This window comes from Aspergillus sydowii, assembly GCF_001890705.1.
Source record: "Aspergillus sydowii CBS 593.65 unplaced genomic scaffold ASPSYscaffold_14, whole genome shotgun sequence".
NCBI lineage: Eukaryota > Fungi > Ascomycota > Eurotiomycetes > Eurotiales > Aspergillaceae > Aspergillus > Aspergillus sydowii.
This window is the reverse complement of record NW_024467872.1, coordinates 230,534-248,363: the sequence shown is the minus strand read 5'-3', so window position 1 is coordinate 248,363 and position 17,830 is coordinate 230,534. Positions and strand designations below refer to the sequence as shown.

The 17,830-nt window shown below is 50.9% G+C and overlaps 7 protein-coding genes across 7 annotated transcripts; 3 read left to right on the top strand and 4 right to left on the bottom strand.

The window, feature by feature from the left end:
• Positions 1–21: 21 nt before the first annotated feature.
• Positions 22–1,840, bottom strand: ASPSYDRAFT_61438 (trans-sulfuration enzyme family protein; the record flags this gene model as incomplete). The annotated part of the gene is made up of 6 exons (XM_040849990.1): positions 22–69; positions 102–327; positions 375–538; positions 606–1,145; positions 1,193–1,281; positions 1,648–1,840. The coding sequence occupies 6 exons, from the start codon at positions 1,838–1,840 to the stop codon at positions 22–24; spliced, it is 1,260 nt and encodes a 419-aa protein (XP_040697898.1).
• A 1,393-nt stretch (positions 1,841–3,233) lies between these two features.
• ASPSYDRAFT_61437 (uncharacterized protein) lies at positions 3,234–4,351 on the top strand (the record flags this gene model as incomplete). The annotated part of the gene is made up of 2 exons (XM_040849989.1): positions 3,234–3,475; positions 3,574–4,351. The coding sequence occupies 2 exons, from the start codon at positions 3,234–3,236 to the stop codon at positions 4,349–4,351; spliced, it is 1,020 nt and encodes a 339-aa protein (XP_040697897.1).
• A 28-nt stretch (positions 4,352–4,379) lies between these two features.
• Positions 4,380–6,158, bottom strand: ASPSYDRAFT_61436 (homeobox domain-containing protein; the record flags this gene model as incomplete). Its single annotated transcript, XM_040849988.1, has 2 exons — positions 4,380–4,687; positions 4,721–6,158. The coding sequence occupies 2 exons, from the start codon at positions 6,156–6,158 to the stop codon at positions 4,380–4,382; spliced, it is 1,746 nt and encodes a 581-aa protein (XP_040697896.1).
• Positions 6,159–8,956: 2,798 nt separating this feature from the next.
• Positions 8,957–10,099, top strand: ASPSYDRAFT_61434 (RPC34 RNA polymerase subunit family protein; the record flags this gene model as incomplete). Its single annotated transcript, XM_040849987.1, has 2 exons — positions 8,957–9,213; positions 9,280–10,099. 2 exons carry the CDS (start codon positions 8,957–8,959, stop codon positions 10,097–10,099), a joined length of 1,077 nt encoding a protein of 358 aa, XP_040697895.1.
• A 320-nt stretch (positions 10,100–10,419) lies between these two features.
• ASPSYDRAFT_93848 (putative PHD finger domain protein) lies at positions 10,420–11,670 on the bottom strand (the record flags this gene model as incomplete). The annotated part of the gene is made up of 1 exon (XM_040852892.1): positions 10,420–11,670. The coding sequence occupies one exon, from the start codon at positions 11,668–11,670 to the stop codon at positions 10,420–10,422; it is 1,251 nt and encodes a 416-aa protein (XP_040697894.1).
• Positions 11,671–13,708: 2,038 nt separating this feature from the next.
• On the top strand, positions 13,709–15,506 carry ASPSYDRAFT_161307 (uncharacterized protein; the record flags this gene model as incomplete). The annotated part of the gene is made up of 5 exons (XM_040842980.1): positions 13,709–14,200; positions 14,251–14,660; positions 14,710–14,941; positions 14,996–15,177; positions 15,239–15,506. The coding sequence occupies 5 exons, from the start codon at positions 13,709–13,711 to the stop codon at positions 15,504–15,506; spliced, it is 1,584 nt and encodes a 527-aa protein (XP_040697893.1).
• A 40-nt stretch (positions 15,507–15,546) lies between these two features.
• On the bottom strand, positions 15,547–17,739 carry ASPSYDRAFT_50083 (glutathione-independent formaldehyde dehydrogenase). The gene is made up of 9 exons (XM_040848001.1): positions 17,335–17,739; positions 17,262–17,287; positions 17,172–17,215; positions 16,944–17,117; positions 16,865–16,894; positions 16,710–16,805; positions 16,235–16,631; positions 16,093–16,165; positions 15,547–16,021 (listed from the first exon to the last, which is right to left on the bottom strand). The coding sequence occupies exons 1-9, from the start codon at positions 17,449–17,451 to the stop codon at positions 15,782–15,784; spliced, it is 1,197 nt and encodes a 398-aa protein (XP_040697892.1). The 5' UTR covers positions 17,452–17,739; the 3' UTR covers positions 15,547–15,781.
• Between the last annotated feature and the right edge of the window lie 91 nt (positions 17,740–17,830).

Genomic DNA, 17,830 nt, shown 5'->3' with positions numbered 1-17,830 from the left:
CATACTATATCCCAGAACAAATTATCCAGTCCCAGTAGCACTACACTCCAAAGCCCGAACCAAATCCTCCTTTAAGTCTTGCACATCCTCCACTCCAACACTAAGCGAACCAGGTTCCCAAAGACGCCGCTCTGCTCCCGCACCCTCTCCGGCATGTTCTTATGCGTCATCGCGGCAGGAACCTCACACAAACTCTCTACACCACCTAAGCTCTCCGCAAGGGTAAACAGCCGCGCCGTCTCACAGAACCCCGCTGCAGCTTCCGGTCCACCTCGAATAAGGAACGAGACCATACCCCCGCCTAGCCAATCTCGCGCTGCGGGTGTGCTGAAAGGACGTGCGGAGAATCCTCGAGGACTTGTGCGATGGCGGACGCATTATGGGGCGCAGCTAGCGCGCGCAGATGGTGGGTCTTCACGCCGCGGTGGGCGAGCCAGCAGTCGAAAGGGCTGGGGACGCTCCCGGCTGCGTTTTGCAGGAAGACGAGCGTGCTGTGGATTTCGGGATTGTTGAGAGCTATTGCGCCCATGAGGACATCCTAGTGGAATAGGGTCAGTTTATCTCATGTCATGAATAGGACTGGATCTCGTGAGTAAATGGCATACACTATGTCCGTTGATGTATTTCGTCACGGAATGCAGCACGATATCAGCGTCGTGTTTTAACGGGGTCTGTATATACGGCGACAGGAACGTATTATCGACGACGAGCAATGCGCCCTTGCTGTGCGCAGTATCTGCAACAGCTTTGATATCCACGAGTGATAGTGTTGGATTACTCGGCGTTTCAATCCACACGAGGCTTGTAGTTTCACCGCAGTTGTATAGAAGAGTGGCTAGTTCGCCCTCGATGTCTTTCACGAAGGTCACGCTGCACTGGAACGACGGGGCCACTTGCGTCAAGTACCTATGCGTTCCGCCATATAGGCTGGCCATGCAGATGATGTGGGAGTTGGGGGCTAGACCTTGCACGATGGCTCCTGTAGCGGCCATACCTGACGAAAAAGCTAGAGCATGCGCTGCCTCTTCGAGTTCGGCAATGCATGTCTCGAAGCTTGCACGGTTAGGGTTGGCGGAGCGTGAATATACGTACGGCTCTCTTGGGCAGGCGACGCGGTCTTGGGAGAATGTTGTCGAAAGGGATATCTGTATTTTTAGTGATCATCCCGGTAGTCGCTGTGGCATGGACGTACTGGTTCAGCGAGAGCACCCGTGGTGGTGTCTCGGGGCAAGCCAGAACGCACTGCGAGGGTTCCAAACCCGGTCGTTTTTGAATTGACCTCTGGAACCTGGAAATTCCAAGAGGGAAAGATGTGGCCTACTTATAAACAAGCCGAGGTGCTGGATCAGCCTAAACAGGAAGTCAACGGGCGCACGCGTGGTCAATCATGCCCTGGACTGTCAGCCTTAAGGCGCAGTGGGCGTAATGTAAACAATTATTTCACTGCAAACCTAGGGAAAATATAAGAATTGAAATATAGATTGCTCCATATTTTGGGCAAATTACTGCTGGTTATTTGATTGATTCTAATCTTATGCCAGATACGTTATATCACTGGAGGTATTCAAATAATAAATGAATATAAAAACATACAGCAGCTATTAGACACCCATTACTATTAACTTCCAGTATCTCTAACATACACACTTAACATATCTGTTCCCTTTCCATTCTCATAAGAGCGCGCAGGATTTTCATATAGAATCCGCCGGAAGTATCCTTCCTTACGGCTACTCTCGCCACTCTCCGAAACAGCACCACTACCACCCTCCACGAGAAGATTCCAATGCACTCCGTTCAAACCCCACGGTGGTCCTGGTAGGTTTGGGTCTTTGTACATGGGGAATTCAAGACAAACTAACATCCCCGCTGGGGAAAGAAGGTCCGCCATTCGAGCTGCCCATTGGGGGCGCATGGCAGGGTGCAGGGCACACAGAAACTGCATATCGTAAGTTCACAGGCCAAATTAAATTTAATAGAAGCAAAAGTTAGGCCTACCGTGTAATCGTAGATTACGTCAAACCGAATCCCAGTTTCCCAGTCCGTCTGGAAAAAATCCCCCTCGATAAACGTAACTTCACCCCGTGTATTGTCAGGTCTTTCCACCTCCGACATCGATCCAAAATTATACTCCTGCGGATTAGGAAACTCCGTCTCCGCATATCCCCTCGCAATACCGACACCTGTTGCAGAAACATCCAGACCGTACGCATCAAACCCATGGAGGGCGAGCATGACGACGTCGTAGCCCTTTCCGCAGCCCTGCCAACGCCGCTTGTTAATGGGGGTTGACTTCAGAATGGAGAACAAGCTAACCTACCGGAACAAGTGCCTTCTTTCTCCGCCCATCTTTTGTCAAAGGAGAAAGCAGATCCTTCCTCCCCTCGACGAGATCGACCAAGGCCGGGGACGGCTTGCCTCTATCCCAGAGGTCGCTGTTATCCGTGTCCCAGAGACCCGACCATCCGCTTGCATGTTTGTCAAGATCCCTTCAAATTAGAAAATTATTTTGAACACAGATAGATTGAATAGCAAGAAGCGTACTTGTTCTGAAAGTGCCTAATAAGGCGGGCCTGTCCCTCTGCGGGTTGATTTTGGCTGTCCTCCGTGGTAGTCATTGTGTCTCGCTTGTTATTTCCGTTACGCCGACTATTCAACAGATGCATTTTGATCCAGGACTATTTATACCACTTGGGGTATTCTAGAATTCTATCATGAGAAATCAGACTTGTCGGCCATGAGAACTGGAACCTTCCGGAGAGCCCTAACAGGAACCATTAGGGCGTCCAATCAGGCGGCTCATTGCGGGTGGGTCTTCGCCTTTCGTGTTCCCATCCTGAGCTCTGATCGATCATGGTTCTAGTAAGCTAAACGTGCAGATAAATCGCTTTTAACTGGGTTAAAACCTTGGGATGTGGTCGATGTTGCCACTTCATGAGACTGTTTGTGGAGCTGGCAACAACACTGATCATCTATCCCGGCCAGCATTTGTTCCCTGTTAAACAGAATCACATAAAATATAGCGCCGATACCAGATAGAGCAAGTTAATTATATCGACATACCGGGACCGACTGTTAGGTAACTACTAAGTAAATCACAGGATATCCCGATTAGGCAACTATAAGGCGCAGTTGGAGTACGCCCTTGTCAATTCGTTGCGTCCTTAAGAACAGAACAAGCAGACAATAGTCCACATTTATTTCCTAGCCCGCCAGACTGAACAACCAGCGCAATGTCCCATCTCAACCATCCCAGCGCTTCAATTACAGAGTACATCGGAAACACGCCGCTCGTCCACCTCCAACGCCTCCCTCGCTCTCTCGGAATCCACGCAAAGATATACGCGAAGCTCGAGTTCTTCAATGCCGGCGGCTCAGTCAAGGACCGCATCGCAAAGCGCATGGTCGAACAGGCTGAACGTGAAGGACTGATCAAGCCGGGAGATACGCTGATTGAAGCAACCAGTGGGAATACGTATGTTATTATCCCTCTCTATTACGTTTTAGTATTATAAACAACGCGTCTCATTCCTATGTGTGGAACTGGAACTAGCTAATTCCTGTATACTGTAGCGGCATAGCAATCGCCCTTATAGCCGCAGCCAGGGGATACAAATGCACCATCGTCCTATCAGAGAAGATGTCGCTTGAGAAAGAGCAGGTGCTGAAGGCACTAGGTGCAACGGTTATCCGCACGCCCGTCGGTGTACCATGTGAATCCGACGAGTCTATTTTCGGCGTTGCAAGACGTCTCAGGGAGGAGACGCCCAACTCGTGGATCCTAGACCAATATAATAATCCCGAGAACCCGCGTGCGCACGAGTTCGGGACTGCAGAGGAGATATGGTCCCAGACAGAGGGCGAAGTTGATATTCTGGTTGCTGGAGCTGGGACTGGAGGGACTCTCACTGGGTTGGCAAGGGGTTTGAGGAGGAAGGAGAAGAGGAATGGTCGGGATGTGGTTATTGTTGGCGTGGATCCTGTTGGGTCGGTTCTCGCGCGTCCGGAGGTGTTGAATGAGCAGAAGGGTGAGTATCGTGTGGAGGGGATTGGGTATGACTTTGTGCCTGGGGTTCTGGACCAGGCGGCACCAGATGTCTGGGTGAAAACCAGCGATGAAGGTTCGTTTTGGTTTGCGAGAAGACTGGTGGAGGAAGAGGGAATACTCTGTGGTGGCTCGTCTGGAGCGGCTTTTGCTGGCCTTGTCCAGTATCTTCGTGCGCATCCAGAAGACAACACGGACCATAGAACCATTGTTCTTATCTTTCCGGACAGTCTCAGGAATTATCTGACCACGTTTGCTGATGATTCATGGATGGAGAAAAACGGTTTTCCGAAAGACCAACTTTAAGTCCTCTGACATGGATTTGGACATGTAGTTATAACTCATTATCCAATAGCAAGCAATCTAACCCCGTGAAAATATCCTCTTGTTCGTATTGTCCAGGTGGAATTGGCTGCATATTCCGCCGAAACTCAACAAGGCATTCGGGGCTCTGCCATGACCAGGGAATGCATGTGCTGTCCATGTCCAGGAGGTCCATCCCAGGGATGGATCTAAACGGCGCCCATTGATCTGCCGACCATGGGATACAAAAGCTTGGGTTATCACCATTCAAATCTGTACAAGTTTCAGTCTGCCCCATACCAACCCCTTCCTTGAATAGCTTCAACCACTCGACATTGTCTGCTGGCGTTTGATTCCACGGATCATCGTCACAGTATACAGCACAGCGCGCTTCCTTTTGCAGCATCTCATCGGTAATGACCTCGCCAACGTTGGTCATCCTTTGCACGTATTCAGTCAAGTGAGCAGTAAGGTGCTCAAAAGGAGTCGGCTTGGGCCTTGCAGATGCTTCTCTGTAGCCCATATCGCCAGCATCGTCCGTTAATCGCGATGCACTAAATGGATTCATTCCCGTAGACTCACTGCCGATCAAATAAGGCGGCATAGCATTTTCCACCCCCAGAGCCACCGGGGGATCAAGGCCACGACAACCTTGCCAATCCTTCATTGATGCTCCCTCGCGAAAATGCTGCGCTATGTGGTTATTTCGCTCAGACCACAATGTAAATGTCTTGCTACAAAAGCCGCATCTTGAGTTAATATGCTGCACTTGCGACTTCCATGTATCTATAACCGGCAACACCTGCGTGACACCGTGTATTAAACGGAGATGTTGAATAAGGTGATCCTTGCGGTAAAACTTTCGGAAACTCGATGGTCTTTTCTGACATCCGGTGAACCTGTGCCCTTCCGTATGGGCTTCTGTTGGATTGGGTTCGTCACAGAAGACACAGTGGTTAGCCGTATCTATCGTGTTCTTGTAAACGGGACCAAACGGAGCACAGGTGAAGCTCTCTAACGATAGATGCAGCGTTTTCTCGTGTCGCGTCCAGTCATGCTTCGTACGGAATTTGTCAGTACAGAATGTGCACTGGAAAGGTCTTTTTTGTATTTTCACCGGTTTGGACGTCTTCTGTCGGCGCCGGCGCCGACGCCGGGTTGTTTCGTCGAGATAAAAGCAACCAAACGATCCCCCAGAAACATTGGAGCTGAAGCTGTGGGCAGATGAGTTCGAGCTGCTAGATAAAGCGGACCAGGACTGGTTCGAGGACACTACCGACTGGGCGTCATTACCAGCCGAAGTTGAGTGTCTCTGTTCACTTCCCGTAGAAGATGCAAGCCCAAATTCTTCCTCGGCCAGTTTATTGTTGTCACTACCCGCTACGGCGTTCATGATGGCTTCCAAAGGCGCAGGCTCGATTTCCGGAGGCGAGTTTTCCCAGCGGTCAAGCGGGCTCATGGCAGACCATTGCTCGGCGGTTGTCAGCTGGGAAACACTACACGACTCAATGGATTTGGAAGTCGAGGATCTCTTGCTTGACGTGCCATGCTTGCGCCGTCGTCGCGCATTCGCAAACCAAGTCGACACTTGGGCGACGGCGAGACCAGTCCTTTGGGCCAGGCAAGCCTTTTCTTCCTTTGTCGGATATGGGTTGTCCGAGCGGCTTTCCAACCATTGCTCCAATATTCTCACCGTATCGCGTGTGAAATGCGACTTGGGACGATTCAATGACTCAAGTGCTGGCGTCGCTTGAGATGGACCGTATCCAGGTGTAGGTGAAGAAAATATCGAATCAAAATCCAAATACATCGATTCTGCTCCTGGATCCAGATGTTGGGGTGAGGTTAAATATCCGTCAAGCGAGTTCTCTATTTCTTTGCCCGCCATTGTGTCGAGCGAGGGGAAATTGCCTGTCCATGATGGATGCTGGAGTGTTGCAAGTATATGGTGGATTGATCATTGCGCCTTTGTCGTTTCTGCTTTGGGAATAGTGCGCCAGATCCACTCACGTTTACGAACAGGCAAGGACTACGGATATATTACGTAAGCGGGAGCTATTGTTCATTAACTACTGAGCATCAGATATTTTTAATTTTGCTAGTTTGAGGTATATCCATGAAAATAACGTCATATTAAGCTGGCATTCGTTAAGTATAGAACATCATATGCATTGTCATTTCGAATGTGCGTGTAATGGATTATAGCATTTACCGTCCAAGACGGATGACACCAGCAGCCATCAGCTTCTGGATTTGGAGCCGGACCTGCGAGTTCTTCATGTGCTCTTGCAAGGCAGCGGGGTCACCCTTGGCCTGTTGCAGGATGCTTTGCATGACTGGGTCTTGAAGGATAGACATGATCTGGGAAATTAGTTTTAGTCTCAAAAATTGCAATATTTAATATCAAAGACAGGTCATACCTCGGGGTCTCGCTGGATGCGCTCCATGGTCTCTTGCTCACTTTCCCCAGCGCGAGCGCTGAATTGCGCATCAAGAACCTTCTGCTGTTGCTGCTCGATTTCACGCGCGTGACTTCCGTCATCGTGCTGCGATGCATCGCTGCATGCATCGATAGCCCGGCTGTACTCCTTCATGGCGACAAGGGCCTGTGACTTGCGGATGTATGCGCGGAAGAACTTGGGGTCGCGCGCGATGGCCTCATCGCAGTCCTGGACGGCTCCGGGGAAGGCCATGAGCTTGATAAGGGCGGCGGCACGGTTGCTGAAGCCACGGGGGTCATCGGGAGCGCGTTTTGTCATTTCGGTAAAGGCGTCAACTGCACCGGGCCAGTCGGCCTCCTGGAACTTCTTTTGACCTAGCTCACGGGACTTCTCAGCCTCCTCAGGGTCAATGTATGCCTCCTTATTAGCCTTGTCTCTAGCCTTCTCGGCATTGCGGAGCTTGGTAAGAGCGTCGGGTGTTCGGTGTTCAGTAAGTGACTTGTTGTAGTTCTCGATGGCCTTGTCAAGGTCTCCTTGCTTCTCGTAAGCAGTGCCAATTCTCGTGAAAGCCCTGTCGATCGTTAGCATACAAAAACTACCATCCTGCATACTGATGGATCTTACTTGGCAATGAGCTTAAAGTCCGCCCGGTGCTCACGGCCTTCTTCGATGGCGTCTCGGCATGTGTCAATGGCACCCTGAAGATCACCCTTCTCAAACTTGGCTGCACCAATGTTGTTAAGGTACGTCACGTCCTTGTTCAGTTCCCACGCCTTGGTGTAGTGCTCAATGGCTTCATCAAACTGCTTCTTTTTGTAGAAATCGTTGCCAATCTTTTTCTCGGCATCACCAGCCTCCTGTGCCTTCTTCTTGGCAAGCGCTTCCTCATCCTCTGGCTCTGGCTCTGGCTCCGGCTCCTTCTTCGGTGCAGACTGGCGGGCGTCAGGCATTGGCACATCCTCAGAGGCCTCTGTAGCACCGGAGGGACCAGCTCCCTCAGGGGGTTGCCCGAAGTTCATGTCGATCCCCAATAAAACGCTCATAACCTGCAAGAATCGAGGGTCTCTCATCTCCTCTCCGATGTTGTTCGGGTTCTGCTGGAGCTTCTTGAGCTTGGCCATGAACTCACCGTCGGCAAGCAGCGCGGAGGTCTTGGGGTTGCTGGCGAGCTTCTGGAAAAGCTGAGGGTCGCCAAAGATGTTTCCAAGTCCTCCCATGGGGTCTCCACTAGCACCATCGGCCTGAGCTTCGGCGTTGATGGCCCTCTTCACGGCGTTGAACCCGTTCTTGGCTTGTTCGTTGCCAGGCTCGAGTCTGACGGCTTCTTCGTACGCATCGTGGGCGGACACTAGACCATGTCAACAATCTTCCATATATGTATGAAGCACAAGAATAGCTGAGACGTACGAAGATCTCCGAGGCCACGGGAAGCTGCTCCCTTACGCTGGTGGCCCTTGGCCCAGTCTGGCTTGATCTCAATGGCTTTCTCGGCATCGGTCAAGGCTTTTTCGTAGTCTGCCTGAGCAGCATAGACGGCGGAGCGGTTGGAATAGAGGACATGGTTGTTCGAATCGAGTTCGATTGCCTGGGTGAACTTCTCTCTGCTTAGAATCAGCTGTTGTCCTCGACCTCAAAGCTCTTTAGCAAAGCGGGGTAGAGTATACATACACGGCGGTTGCGTAGTCCTTAGCAGAGAAGGCTTTGTTGCCCTCGGCTTTGAGAGCGTCAGCCATGATGTGGAATGCCTAGCAAATGGTGGACAGATAGCTGAAGTGAGCTGTGTGGAGAGGAAGATTGGTCAGAGTCGACAGGCGCCGACGCAGCTAATATTGAGGGATCTCAGAGCTTCTGGAAATTTCCGAGCCCAGGCGTCATCGCCTCAGGCGCTCAGGCTGCAAGGCCGACATTGAAATGGGGGAGCTTGAGGCCGCGCTAAACCCGATGTGACTCCGACGTTGGCGCTAGTCCAGAAAGAATTCCATCCGCCAAAAAACATCTTCGGCCCTTCATTGCTGCCGCATTTCAAACCTCTCTCGCTCGCTGGTTTTGGACGCGGAGTAGTTGTCGCAGTACCTGGATATCGACCTGCACTTTCTGCCCTCGGATGTATCTCTGAACATGCTATTCCGCCAGCCTTTGCGGTGACTGACGCTCGGTTTCTCGAAACATGGCCTCCGCGGGGCCGTCTGGCGGCTCTGTGACTGAGCTCGCCTCCAGCCTTTACGATGCATGCCTCAGCAAGTTCCCTGCCGACCATAACCTCTCTCAGCAAGACCTGCTAGGTCTGGATATCATTCCGAAAAATGACCTCACACTCCTGCTCCAATGCACCCAGTCACTTGTCAATCAGAATCTGTTCCGACTGCTTCAAACCCGAAATGACAAACTCGCATGGAAGATTATTCCTCGGGAGGACGCCGAAAAGTAGGCATATTTCTCCACTTGTCTCTTCGTGACAAAGAATGCTAATTCTCTTTCCTCCTTCACCAGACTTCAGAACCTCAACCCCGACGAATCTTTGGTGTATAATGTGATTCATTCAATGGGCAGATCAGGTATCTGGGTACGGGCCATAGTTAATCGTACAAATCTGCACAAATCCATCCTCGACCGATGTCTCAAGTCCCTTGAAGGCAAAAATTATATCAAAAGCGTCCACAATGTCAAGTTTCCCAGCCGCAAGATGTACATGCTGGCCGGCTTAGCGCCTAGCGAGGATGTTACGGGCGGCGCATGGTTTACAGATGGCGTGCTCGACGAGAACTTTATCAACGTTGTCTCAGGATTCATCGAATTCTCCGTTGCGCGGAAGAGTTGGCACGAGATAACGACATCCGACAAGTCCCGCAACAAGAGACTGAAGACCGCAGACGGCAGCGTGGCCGTCAAGAAGGAGACAGGAGGCACAAAGGAGTATCTCCCGTATCCAGCCGGCTACCAGGGCTATCCCACGGTCTCCACATTAACAAACGCCGTCAACCAAAGTGGAATCACGCCCGTCCGCCTCGGTGAAGAGAGCGTCACCCAGCTCCTTGAAATGCTGTGCTACGACAATAAGCTCGTCTCGCTGAACAATGGCGAAGTCTACAAATCCGTAATGAACCCAGAGCAGGTCAAAGCGCGTCAAGCGCGTAAGCCAGACGAGGACCCTACTGCGGCCGACGACCGGCTCGTCCGAAACGGCATGACCGAGGTTCCCTGTGGCCATTGTCCTGTCTTCAACCTCTGTGTGCCTGGCGGTGCGGTGAGTCCTGAAAACTGCGAGTATTTTGAAACCTGGATCCATGAGATGAGTCCGCTCTCGTTCTAGTTCTGGTTTTAAAGGTCTCTTTCTGCACTACTGGCTGGTTGCTTGGTGATGGAAAATGGGGTGTTTTATTTGCATAGCGATGGCGTTGCATTGTCTGTGATTTGGGGGTCGGATAGGTCTGTTTTCTGTCGAATATAGATAGGTAGTTGAGATACCTACGTATTACAGATTGTGGTAGGGTTTGAGTTGATTCTTTTCCGAAGTATCAAAGCTTATAAACACCGTAGCGCAGATACATTTTAAGGAATAAACTCGAGAATAGAATCCACGTATACGTGGTAGGATATCATTAAATCATAAGAATATATAAACAGGCTAAACTATTCAGATGCTTTCGCAGCCAAACAATCAGGGCAATACCACTTGCCCACAGGCTCCCTTGTCAGCCCAACGCACTTCCAATGGAACCACTCGAACTTGCAATTGTCGTTATCGCATGCCACCATGTCCCCGTGACTGACTGTACGACACGTACAGTAAACCTTGGTGTCTTCATTACCCTCATCCTCGTCATCTTCATCCATATCGTCGTCGCCACGGCGAGCATCGCCGTTCTCAGAGTCGGAGAGCTCGGCGCTGCTAAGGAAAGAATCGTCTTCGTCCTCATCGCCACCGGAGGGCGATTTCTTGTGTGAGCTGATCTTCAAACGACCGCTTGCGCTAGACGAGCGCTTAGTCGGTTTTCCATTGATGGATTTGAGTTTCTTGAGTTGTTGGTGCGGAGCGACTTTCTTCGTTAGGGCTTTCTTGGTGATTCCTGTTGAGCGTGGGCCAGCGCTGCCGGCGCGGCTGGAGGTTGGTGTCCCGGCTTTGGGTGTTCCGGGTCCTAGTGAGGATTGGCGGAGGTTGGAGGAGGCCGCGGGGAGGGTTCCAAGGGACGCATTGAGACGTCGCCGCTTGTTCTCGACGGCACCAGCTGAGGATTCGCGTTGGCGTTGTTGAAAATGGGCTGCGGCGGAGGCTGGGGTTGCGGGCGCGGAGCTTCGGGCGGCATTTTGTGAGGACAATGCGGATGCTGAGTGTGATCTGTTTAACGAGAGGTTGAGTCTTGGAGTGGCTCCTAGCGGGTTCGCGTTGCCTGTCGACGCAGTAAGAGGGGAAGAGTATGACGCGGACTCGTTGGTTGAGTCGGGGAAGAATATCTTCGGGGGGTCGCGGTATGAATCTTTGCTGTTGAAGAGCGAGGGAATTGGAGGATCATTGGAGAGTACGCCGTCGTTCTGTAGATCGCGGATCTTCACGTCGAGCCTCTTTATCTGCCTGTCCAGCAGGATACACGCCTTTTCACTCAGGTGGATCTTTTCGTCTTGTAGCTGCTGTGACCTGTCGAGGTTCTGTAATACGGCCTTCGAATACTGCTCCTCCTTTGGGTTTGGGGTAAGGCTGCCGTTGAGCTTGATGAATTTCTGTATACTGGCGTCTCGCGAATTGATGATTGAGCGACAGTCTTGGATAGTCTTGTCCTTGGCCTGTATTTCTTCCATCAAATGGTTGATCTCCGCTGGGAGGTTCGCAACATCGTGCACGAACTGTTCTAGCACCGAGGCGCAATCCTCCTGGCCGTGTGCCATCTTTCGCAGCTCTTCCTGGGCAAGGTCAACAGCAATGAATTTATTGCCTGGATAATTATCGACGTATTTAGCGACCGAGGCGAGATGAAAACCAGGCCGCAAGTTGGTGAGTGATGGCTGAGTATTGCGGGCTGATTCTGGCCCTCGGAATGCGCCCTTGAATGTCGTGATTAGTCATCTGGTTTTCTCACGCCAGCCCGTAATTTACCGTATTTCTACTCTAGAGTATCCATGGACATTTACACTGACATATAGAGAGCCTTGGAAGCTGATTCAGCGTTGATATTGATCAAGAAGCTTAACTTTTCATCCTTCGTCATATCTTTATCCTCCGTACTTCATATTCTGCTAACTAGGACAACATCAACGTAACTACTGACGCTACACAGTCCTCCCATTGCCTAGAGAGAGCATCCCGACGTCTCTTTCCCTATCGGCTCTCATATCTGACTAGATGACAACGGTGATATAGTCTTCTATGGACGAGCTCCGGGCGCTCATGACGGCAGCTCTACTCTTCTAAAGCACAGATCGCATAAAGTAAGTACAAATCTCAGTCAATAGTACCACAGAGAACTGCATACCTCGATGATGAGATCAACCAACTCAAGAGCTCGGCTTTGGAATACTTAAGAGGGATTAAAATCAGCAAAAGCTAGCCTTAGGGAAGCACTGTTTCGTCTTTGACAAAAGTCGTCGATCGTAACAAGGAACCTCGTATCATCACTCGCCTGGCCGGCTGCTAGCCCTATGGAACTGAGAGGTCGTAGAGGTCGTAGTTCTCGTCTCTCAAGTCATTCGGTTGAAGAAGATTGACTTGAAGCGTGCTAACAATCTTGTCGACATTTTGTATCAAGGGATTAATCTGAGGACAGAGAAGGTGAACGAATTGTCAAGTGCAGCCTACAGTTAGGGCTCGAACACAGACATTCAAGCCAAACCCGACATCCCACGCTGTCTACCTTATAAAAATGGTGCGGCCAACATGTAAGAACGGCTGGTTTTATGTCTGCTAGAATGAATATTACGACCAGATGTGTGAGAATCTCGTATCGCTATAGTCTATATAGGGCAGAAGGCTGCAATAGTCATGAAGTATTCATATGTACTATTTGTGCATACTCGAACTTAGTCTAATAATAACGAGGCCCTATTTGCCCTACAGGCCCTAAAGCTTGGACGCTTTATCTAGAGATTCATCCATTGTCAAGTCTCTATCTCCTTGATATTTGCAGTCAAACAGTGGGCATCAATCTTTGCTCCACATATCACCACGATTCTTTTCGAAGTATTCTTGAAATGTGAGGCACTTAATATACTACTTGTATCCGTAAGACTGCTTTGATTCATATTTGACGAATTGCTGTAGCACGAGTTGGATGGGCACCTTGCATATATCGAGGTGTGGCGTCGCACTGCATCTTTGACCATGACCAACAGGGACTAGCTAATTCACCTGCGTATATTTATACTGCTAAATATGAGTAATATACACCTCTCGGCGTCGCCGTCCTAGATGTAACAAATGCAATAAGAACCCCCACGACGCTTCCAAGATCGCCGAATTCGGTGGGCAGTCAAGGTCCTCAACACTCGCAATGCAACAAACACTATATAGCTTGGCAAGACGACTCAGGTTGAATATCTTGCATTTCTCCTCTAATAAGACATCGCGTTTCAGCACTCCACCGGGCTTCCAAGGTCCCTCCCAACAGCATCCCCTTGCAGCATTGGTCGAGATCTTTTTATACCCCTGGCATTTCAGACCTGACAACCCACGCCAAGGCCTTGGCTGACACCCATTACCAGCAAGGTACCTGGATCTGGCTGTCGCTGTTCTGCGGCAGGTGGAGGCTTGTCGCAAAATAGGTCTGATCGGAGGCCAGCCAAGGCAGACAAGAAAAGCCAAGTTGGCCAAGCAGTATCTTATATAAAGCCAAGCCTGGTGTCCGACGTGCAGCTACAGACATACTCCTTTAATTTTACATTCATCGCTATTCCTAATACTCTGTTGAGAGTGAGCACCATGGCAGGGGCAATGCCGGATACGAAGCACGAGCCTGACGCGCGAGCAATTGCGGCACCAGATGAGACCTCGGCCAATCGTCATGTCGTCGATGAAGGAGACGCCGATGACACGACATTGTTCTACAACAAGAACAAGGGCAGTGTTCGACCTCTTACCCCCGAAGCCAGAGGAAAGCTTGTCCGGAAGAACTTCTGGTTTCTTCTCATCCAGACATGGTGGATTTCCTTCCTCATCCACCTAGACAAGTCGACACTGTCCCAGGCCAGTACGATGGGGATCTTTGAGGATGTCAGTATGTCCAAGAATGAGTACAATCGGCTGTTCATTTTGTTCTATGCCGGGTATCTCGTTGCGCTCTGGCCGGGTGCTTGGATATCGCAGCGCGTGGGCCCCAAATACTTCATTACGGGGTCGTTATTTCTGTGGGCACTCTTCATCGGAGTCCATCCTGCTGTGAAGACTGGACGCCAGATGATGGCTGTGCGGTTCTTGTTGGGAATGGTAAGTTGCTGGCCACCTTGACTTCTCATCAGCATACTAATAGACAAAAGACTGAGTCCCAGATCATACCCTCAACCGCCATCCTCCATCAGGCCTTCTTCCCTCCCAAGCAGAGTCCATGGGTGCAGCTTCTATGGTGGGCGTTCGGAAGTATGGCCAACGTTATGCTCACTATGATCGCGTACAAGCTCATCCTCGACGATAATGCCGGAGTGTTAGCTGGCGGGATTAACTCATGGAAGTGGCTTCATATTGTTTGTGCCCTTTTAACCTTTGCGGTGTTCTTGCCTCTACTCATCTTCCTTCCCAACTCTCCGCTGGATGCGAAATGGCTATCTACCGAAGAGAAAGTGCACACCATCGAGGTCATCCGTGAGACCCATGCTGGGATCACAAACTCTACGTTCAAGTGGTCGCAGGTGCGAGAGTCATTTACTGACCTGAAAAGTTGGTTGTTCATGTAAGGCTCGCTCGCTGAAAGCCCTAACTGCCTACTAACCATCATCCAGCTTCCACATGTTCTTCAACGAACTTCCGAACAACACCTCCCAGCAGCTCCCTCTTATTGTTGTCGGATTCGGATTCACGCCGGCAGAAAGTGCTCTGTTCAATATCGTGAAACCGCTCTGGGGCTTCATCTTGATCCTTGTCTCAGCCGCCATGTTGCACGGCACTAGACTAGGTACGGGCTATACATGTGCCATTTCCTACATCCCATGCTTCGTCGGTGGAATTATCGAGGTGAGTTTATTACCTAAAGGAGCACTGCTTTATCACTAATCCGATACCGTCTAGCTGGCATCCCCCTGGTCCAACAAAGTAGCTCTTGTCGTCGGAACTCAGATTTCAACCTTCAAACCATCCTACCTCCTCGGCCTCAACTGGGCCGGGACAACGACTACAGGCCATACAAAGAAGCTAACCCTGATGTCTTCATGTATTGTCGCTGCATCTGTTGCCAACATGATCTCGCCAGAGTAAGTGGCCTGTCCAGCCCCCAATTCATACTACCGAGCTAAACAGACTGGTCCGGATCAGATTCTGGGAATCGAAATACCAACCCCGCTACGTCCTCCCATGGGCCTTTATGACCGCATTCTGGTTCATCTCGCCCGCGATGTGTCTGATAATCCGATTCTACCTGCAACGTGAGAACCGACGTCGGGAGCAGCTATTGGCCGAGGGTGCCATAGACTCTGAAGATGAAAGCGATGCGATCGATACTGGGAGTGAGATTGTGAAGATTGACAAGACGGATTTGGATAAGACGGATCGCCAGAATCTGCGGTTTATCTATCCACTTTGAGTGGCTTAACAGTGTAGATTGACGGGGCTGCTGGTGAGAGTACTGGAGTGTTGTTGCATCACTCATATGTCTGGTCTTCAGGAAACAAGGATAGTACATCAAGAAGAAATCTGGTAGTGGTATATCATGGTCATGGACGACATATCATATATTCAATTGTATAACTCAAGAAACGCCTCCATCCCACAACCCCCACCCATCAACTACGCACGACCCCCCAACTTTTGCACTAAACTACACCATCATCATATCGCATCATATCGTATTGCATCGCATCACAAAGGAGACGGCACAACTGGCGGCTTCTTATTCTGGAACCCGCCATTCGGGTGAATAATGACCTTGGTGTATCCGTCAATCCGCTTATCGAACTTCTCGTATGCCGTCTCTGCGTCTTCGATTCCAATCTCGTGCGAGACAACAAAACTCGGCTTTGCTTTGCCGGCGACAATCAGGTCGCGAAGTTGGCGGTTGTAGGCTTTTACGTTGCATTGGCCGGTGCCGAGCGTGAGGCCCTGTATACAAAGAGTTGGTTAGATATTTTCTATATCCTCCTTTAGCCATGGCGGTATTGAGGGCATCATACCTTTTCAAAGAGCTTTCCAAAGCTCAAACTGATCATTCCATTTGCAGCAGCAGAGTCACCAGCACCTGGGTCGCTTTATTTTTTGTTATTAGACGTTAGCTAAATGCCTTATATCAAGTAATAAAAGCGAGACAAGACAAACCTAGGAACATAAAGTCCCGGAATCCCAAGACCACCACAAGCCCTCGTCACCCTAATCATATTCTCAAGGACAATATTCGGCACCTCAGTCGAGTTATCATTCCCAACAGCCTGGTACCCCACCGCATCAACCGAGCGATCAACCATCTCGCCCCCATTGCCGGCAATAATCTGGTCGACGGCATCGCCCGCCGTGAAGTCGATAGCGATAGCTCCAATCCGCTCAGCGGCACGGAGACGCTCGGGCACACGGTCGACAACGAAGACGCGCGATGCGCCGCGCAGCTGTGCGGAATAGGCGGCCATCAGGCCGACGGGGCCGGCGCCGAATACAGCGACGCTGTCGCCTGGCTGGAAGCCGGAAATTTCGATCCCGTGCCAGCCTGTGGGGAAGATGTCTGTAGAGTGTTTTTTTTTAGCTTTGCTTTGGTGTTTTGGGGGCAGGAGTGGGGGGGGGTTGAACTGGGTCGGGGTACCTGCGAGCAGGATGAAGTCGGCTTCGTTTTCGGTTCCTGCGGGGAGCTTCAGGGCGTTGAAATCTGCGTAGGGGACGCGGAGGTATTGTGCTTGTCCTGCATTGTGGTTGTTAGAGAGTGGGGGTTTTGGTGTCAACGATCGTATGTGTACTTACCGCCGCGGTAGGGTCCCATGGCGACGTATCCTGTAGGCGTCAGCGACCAACTACCCCAACATTAGTGTAAGTGACGGACCGTAAGCACCGCCTGCAAAGCCGGGATTGACTCCAGTGCAGAATGCAGTCTTTCCATCCTCGCAATTCCGGCATCGTCCGTCCGCGACGTTGAATGGCATGACCACTCGGTCTCCCTTCTTGAGCAGTGTGACTCCGTCTCCGAGCTCTTCGACAATACCTAGATTCTCATGACCTATTGCTTGTCAGTAGGTGATCGCAGAGCGTCTGCAATGAAGAGCAGGTCTACCAAACGTGATTCCAGCCTCTGCTGCCGTTCTCCCCTCGTACATGCTGCTACTGTGAGTATGAAAGCGCGCGCTCTGGATATGCGACTTACTGCAAGTCGGAGCCACAAATAGCAGCCTGGACACTGTCAGACAATGCGATCAAGTAATTGAGACCAAACATACACTGGTGACCTTGACGATAATGTCGTCTGGATGCTCCAGCCGTGGCATATCCACCTCCTGGACCTTGACATTGAACGGTCCGACGTAGTTCAGCGCTTTCATAGTTCTCGACGCCATCGTGGTTGAGTGATTGTCAGAGTACACTGAACTCGAAGAGCAAGAATTATCCCACCCATCCTGCGGAATCCTCCTGCTGTATATTTATCTGAAGCATGTGCGGGGTGAGGAGTCGCGCGCGGGGAAAATTAACATTCCCAGCAGGGACAATCGCGTCGTCTGATGCTTTTTTTTTCCTTTTTTTCCTCGCAGATAGAACACCGCCCAGGCAGCTCCGCAGGGGAACGGGACTGGAGACTTCCTAATCCAGACGCGCCTCGGGGAATGAATCGTGGATGGAAGAGGCAGTGCGGGGAGTGGTCGATGGGGGGCCAGAGGGGTGGGGGGTGGAGGACCTGAGGCGGGAGAAATTACTGCATGGGGGGAACCGCCCCGTTGC

Bases quoted from the DNA above. Each gene is read 5' to 3' on its own strand.
- ASPSYDRAFT_50083 (XM_040848001.1), bottom strand. From the start codon at position 17,451: ATGGCGTCGAGAACTATGAAAGCGCTGAACTACGTCGGACCGTTCAAT. The intron at 17,216-17,261 runs GTAAGTCGCATA...TCACAGTAGCAG, and splicing joins ATTTGTGGCTCCGACTTGCA to CATGTACGAGGGGAGAACGG. The intron at 16,806-16,864 runs GTAAGTACACAT...ACCACAATGCAG, and splicing joins CATGGGACCCTACCGCGGCG to GACAAGCACAATACCTCCGC.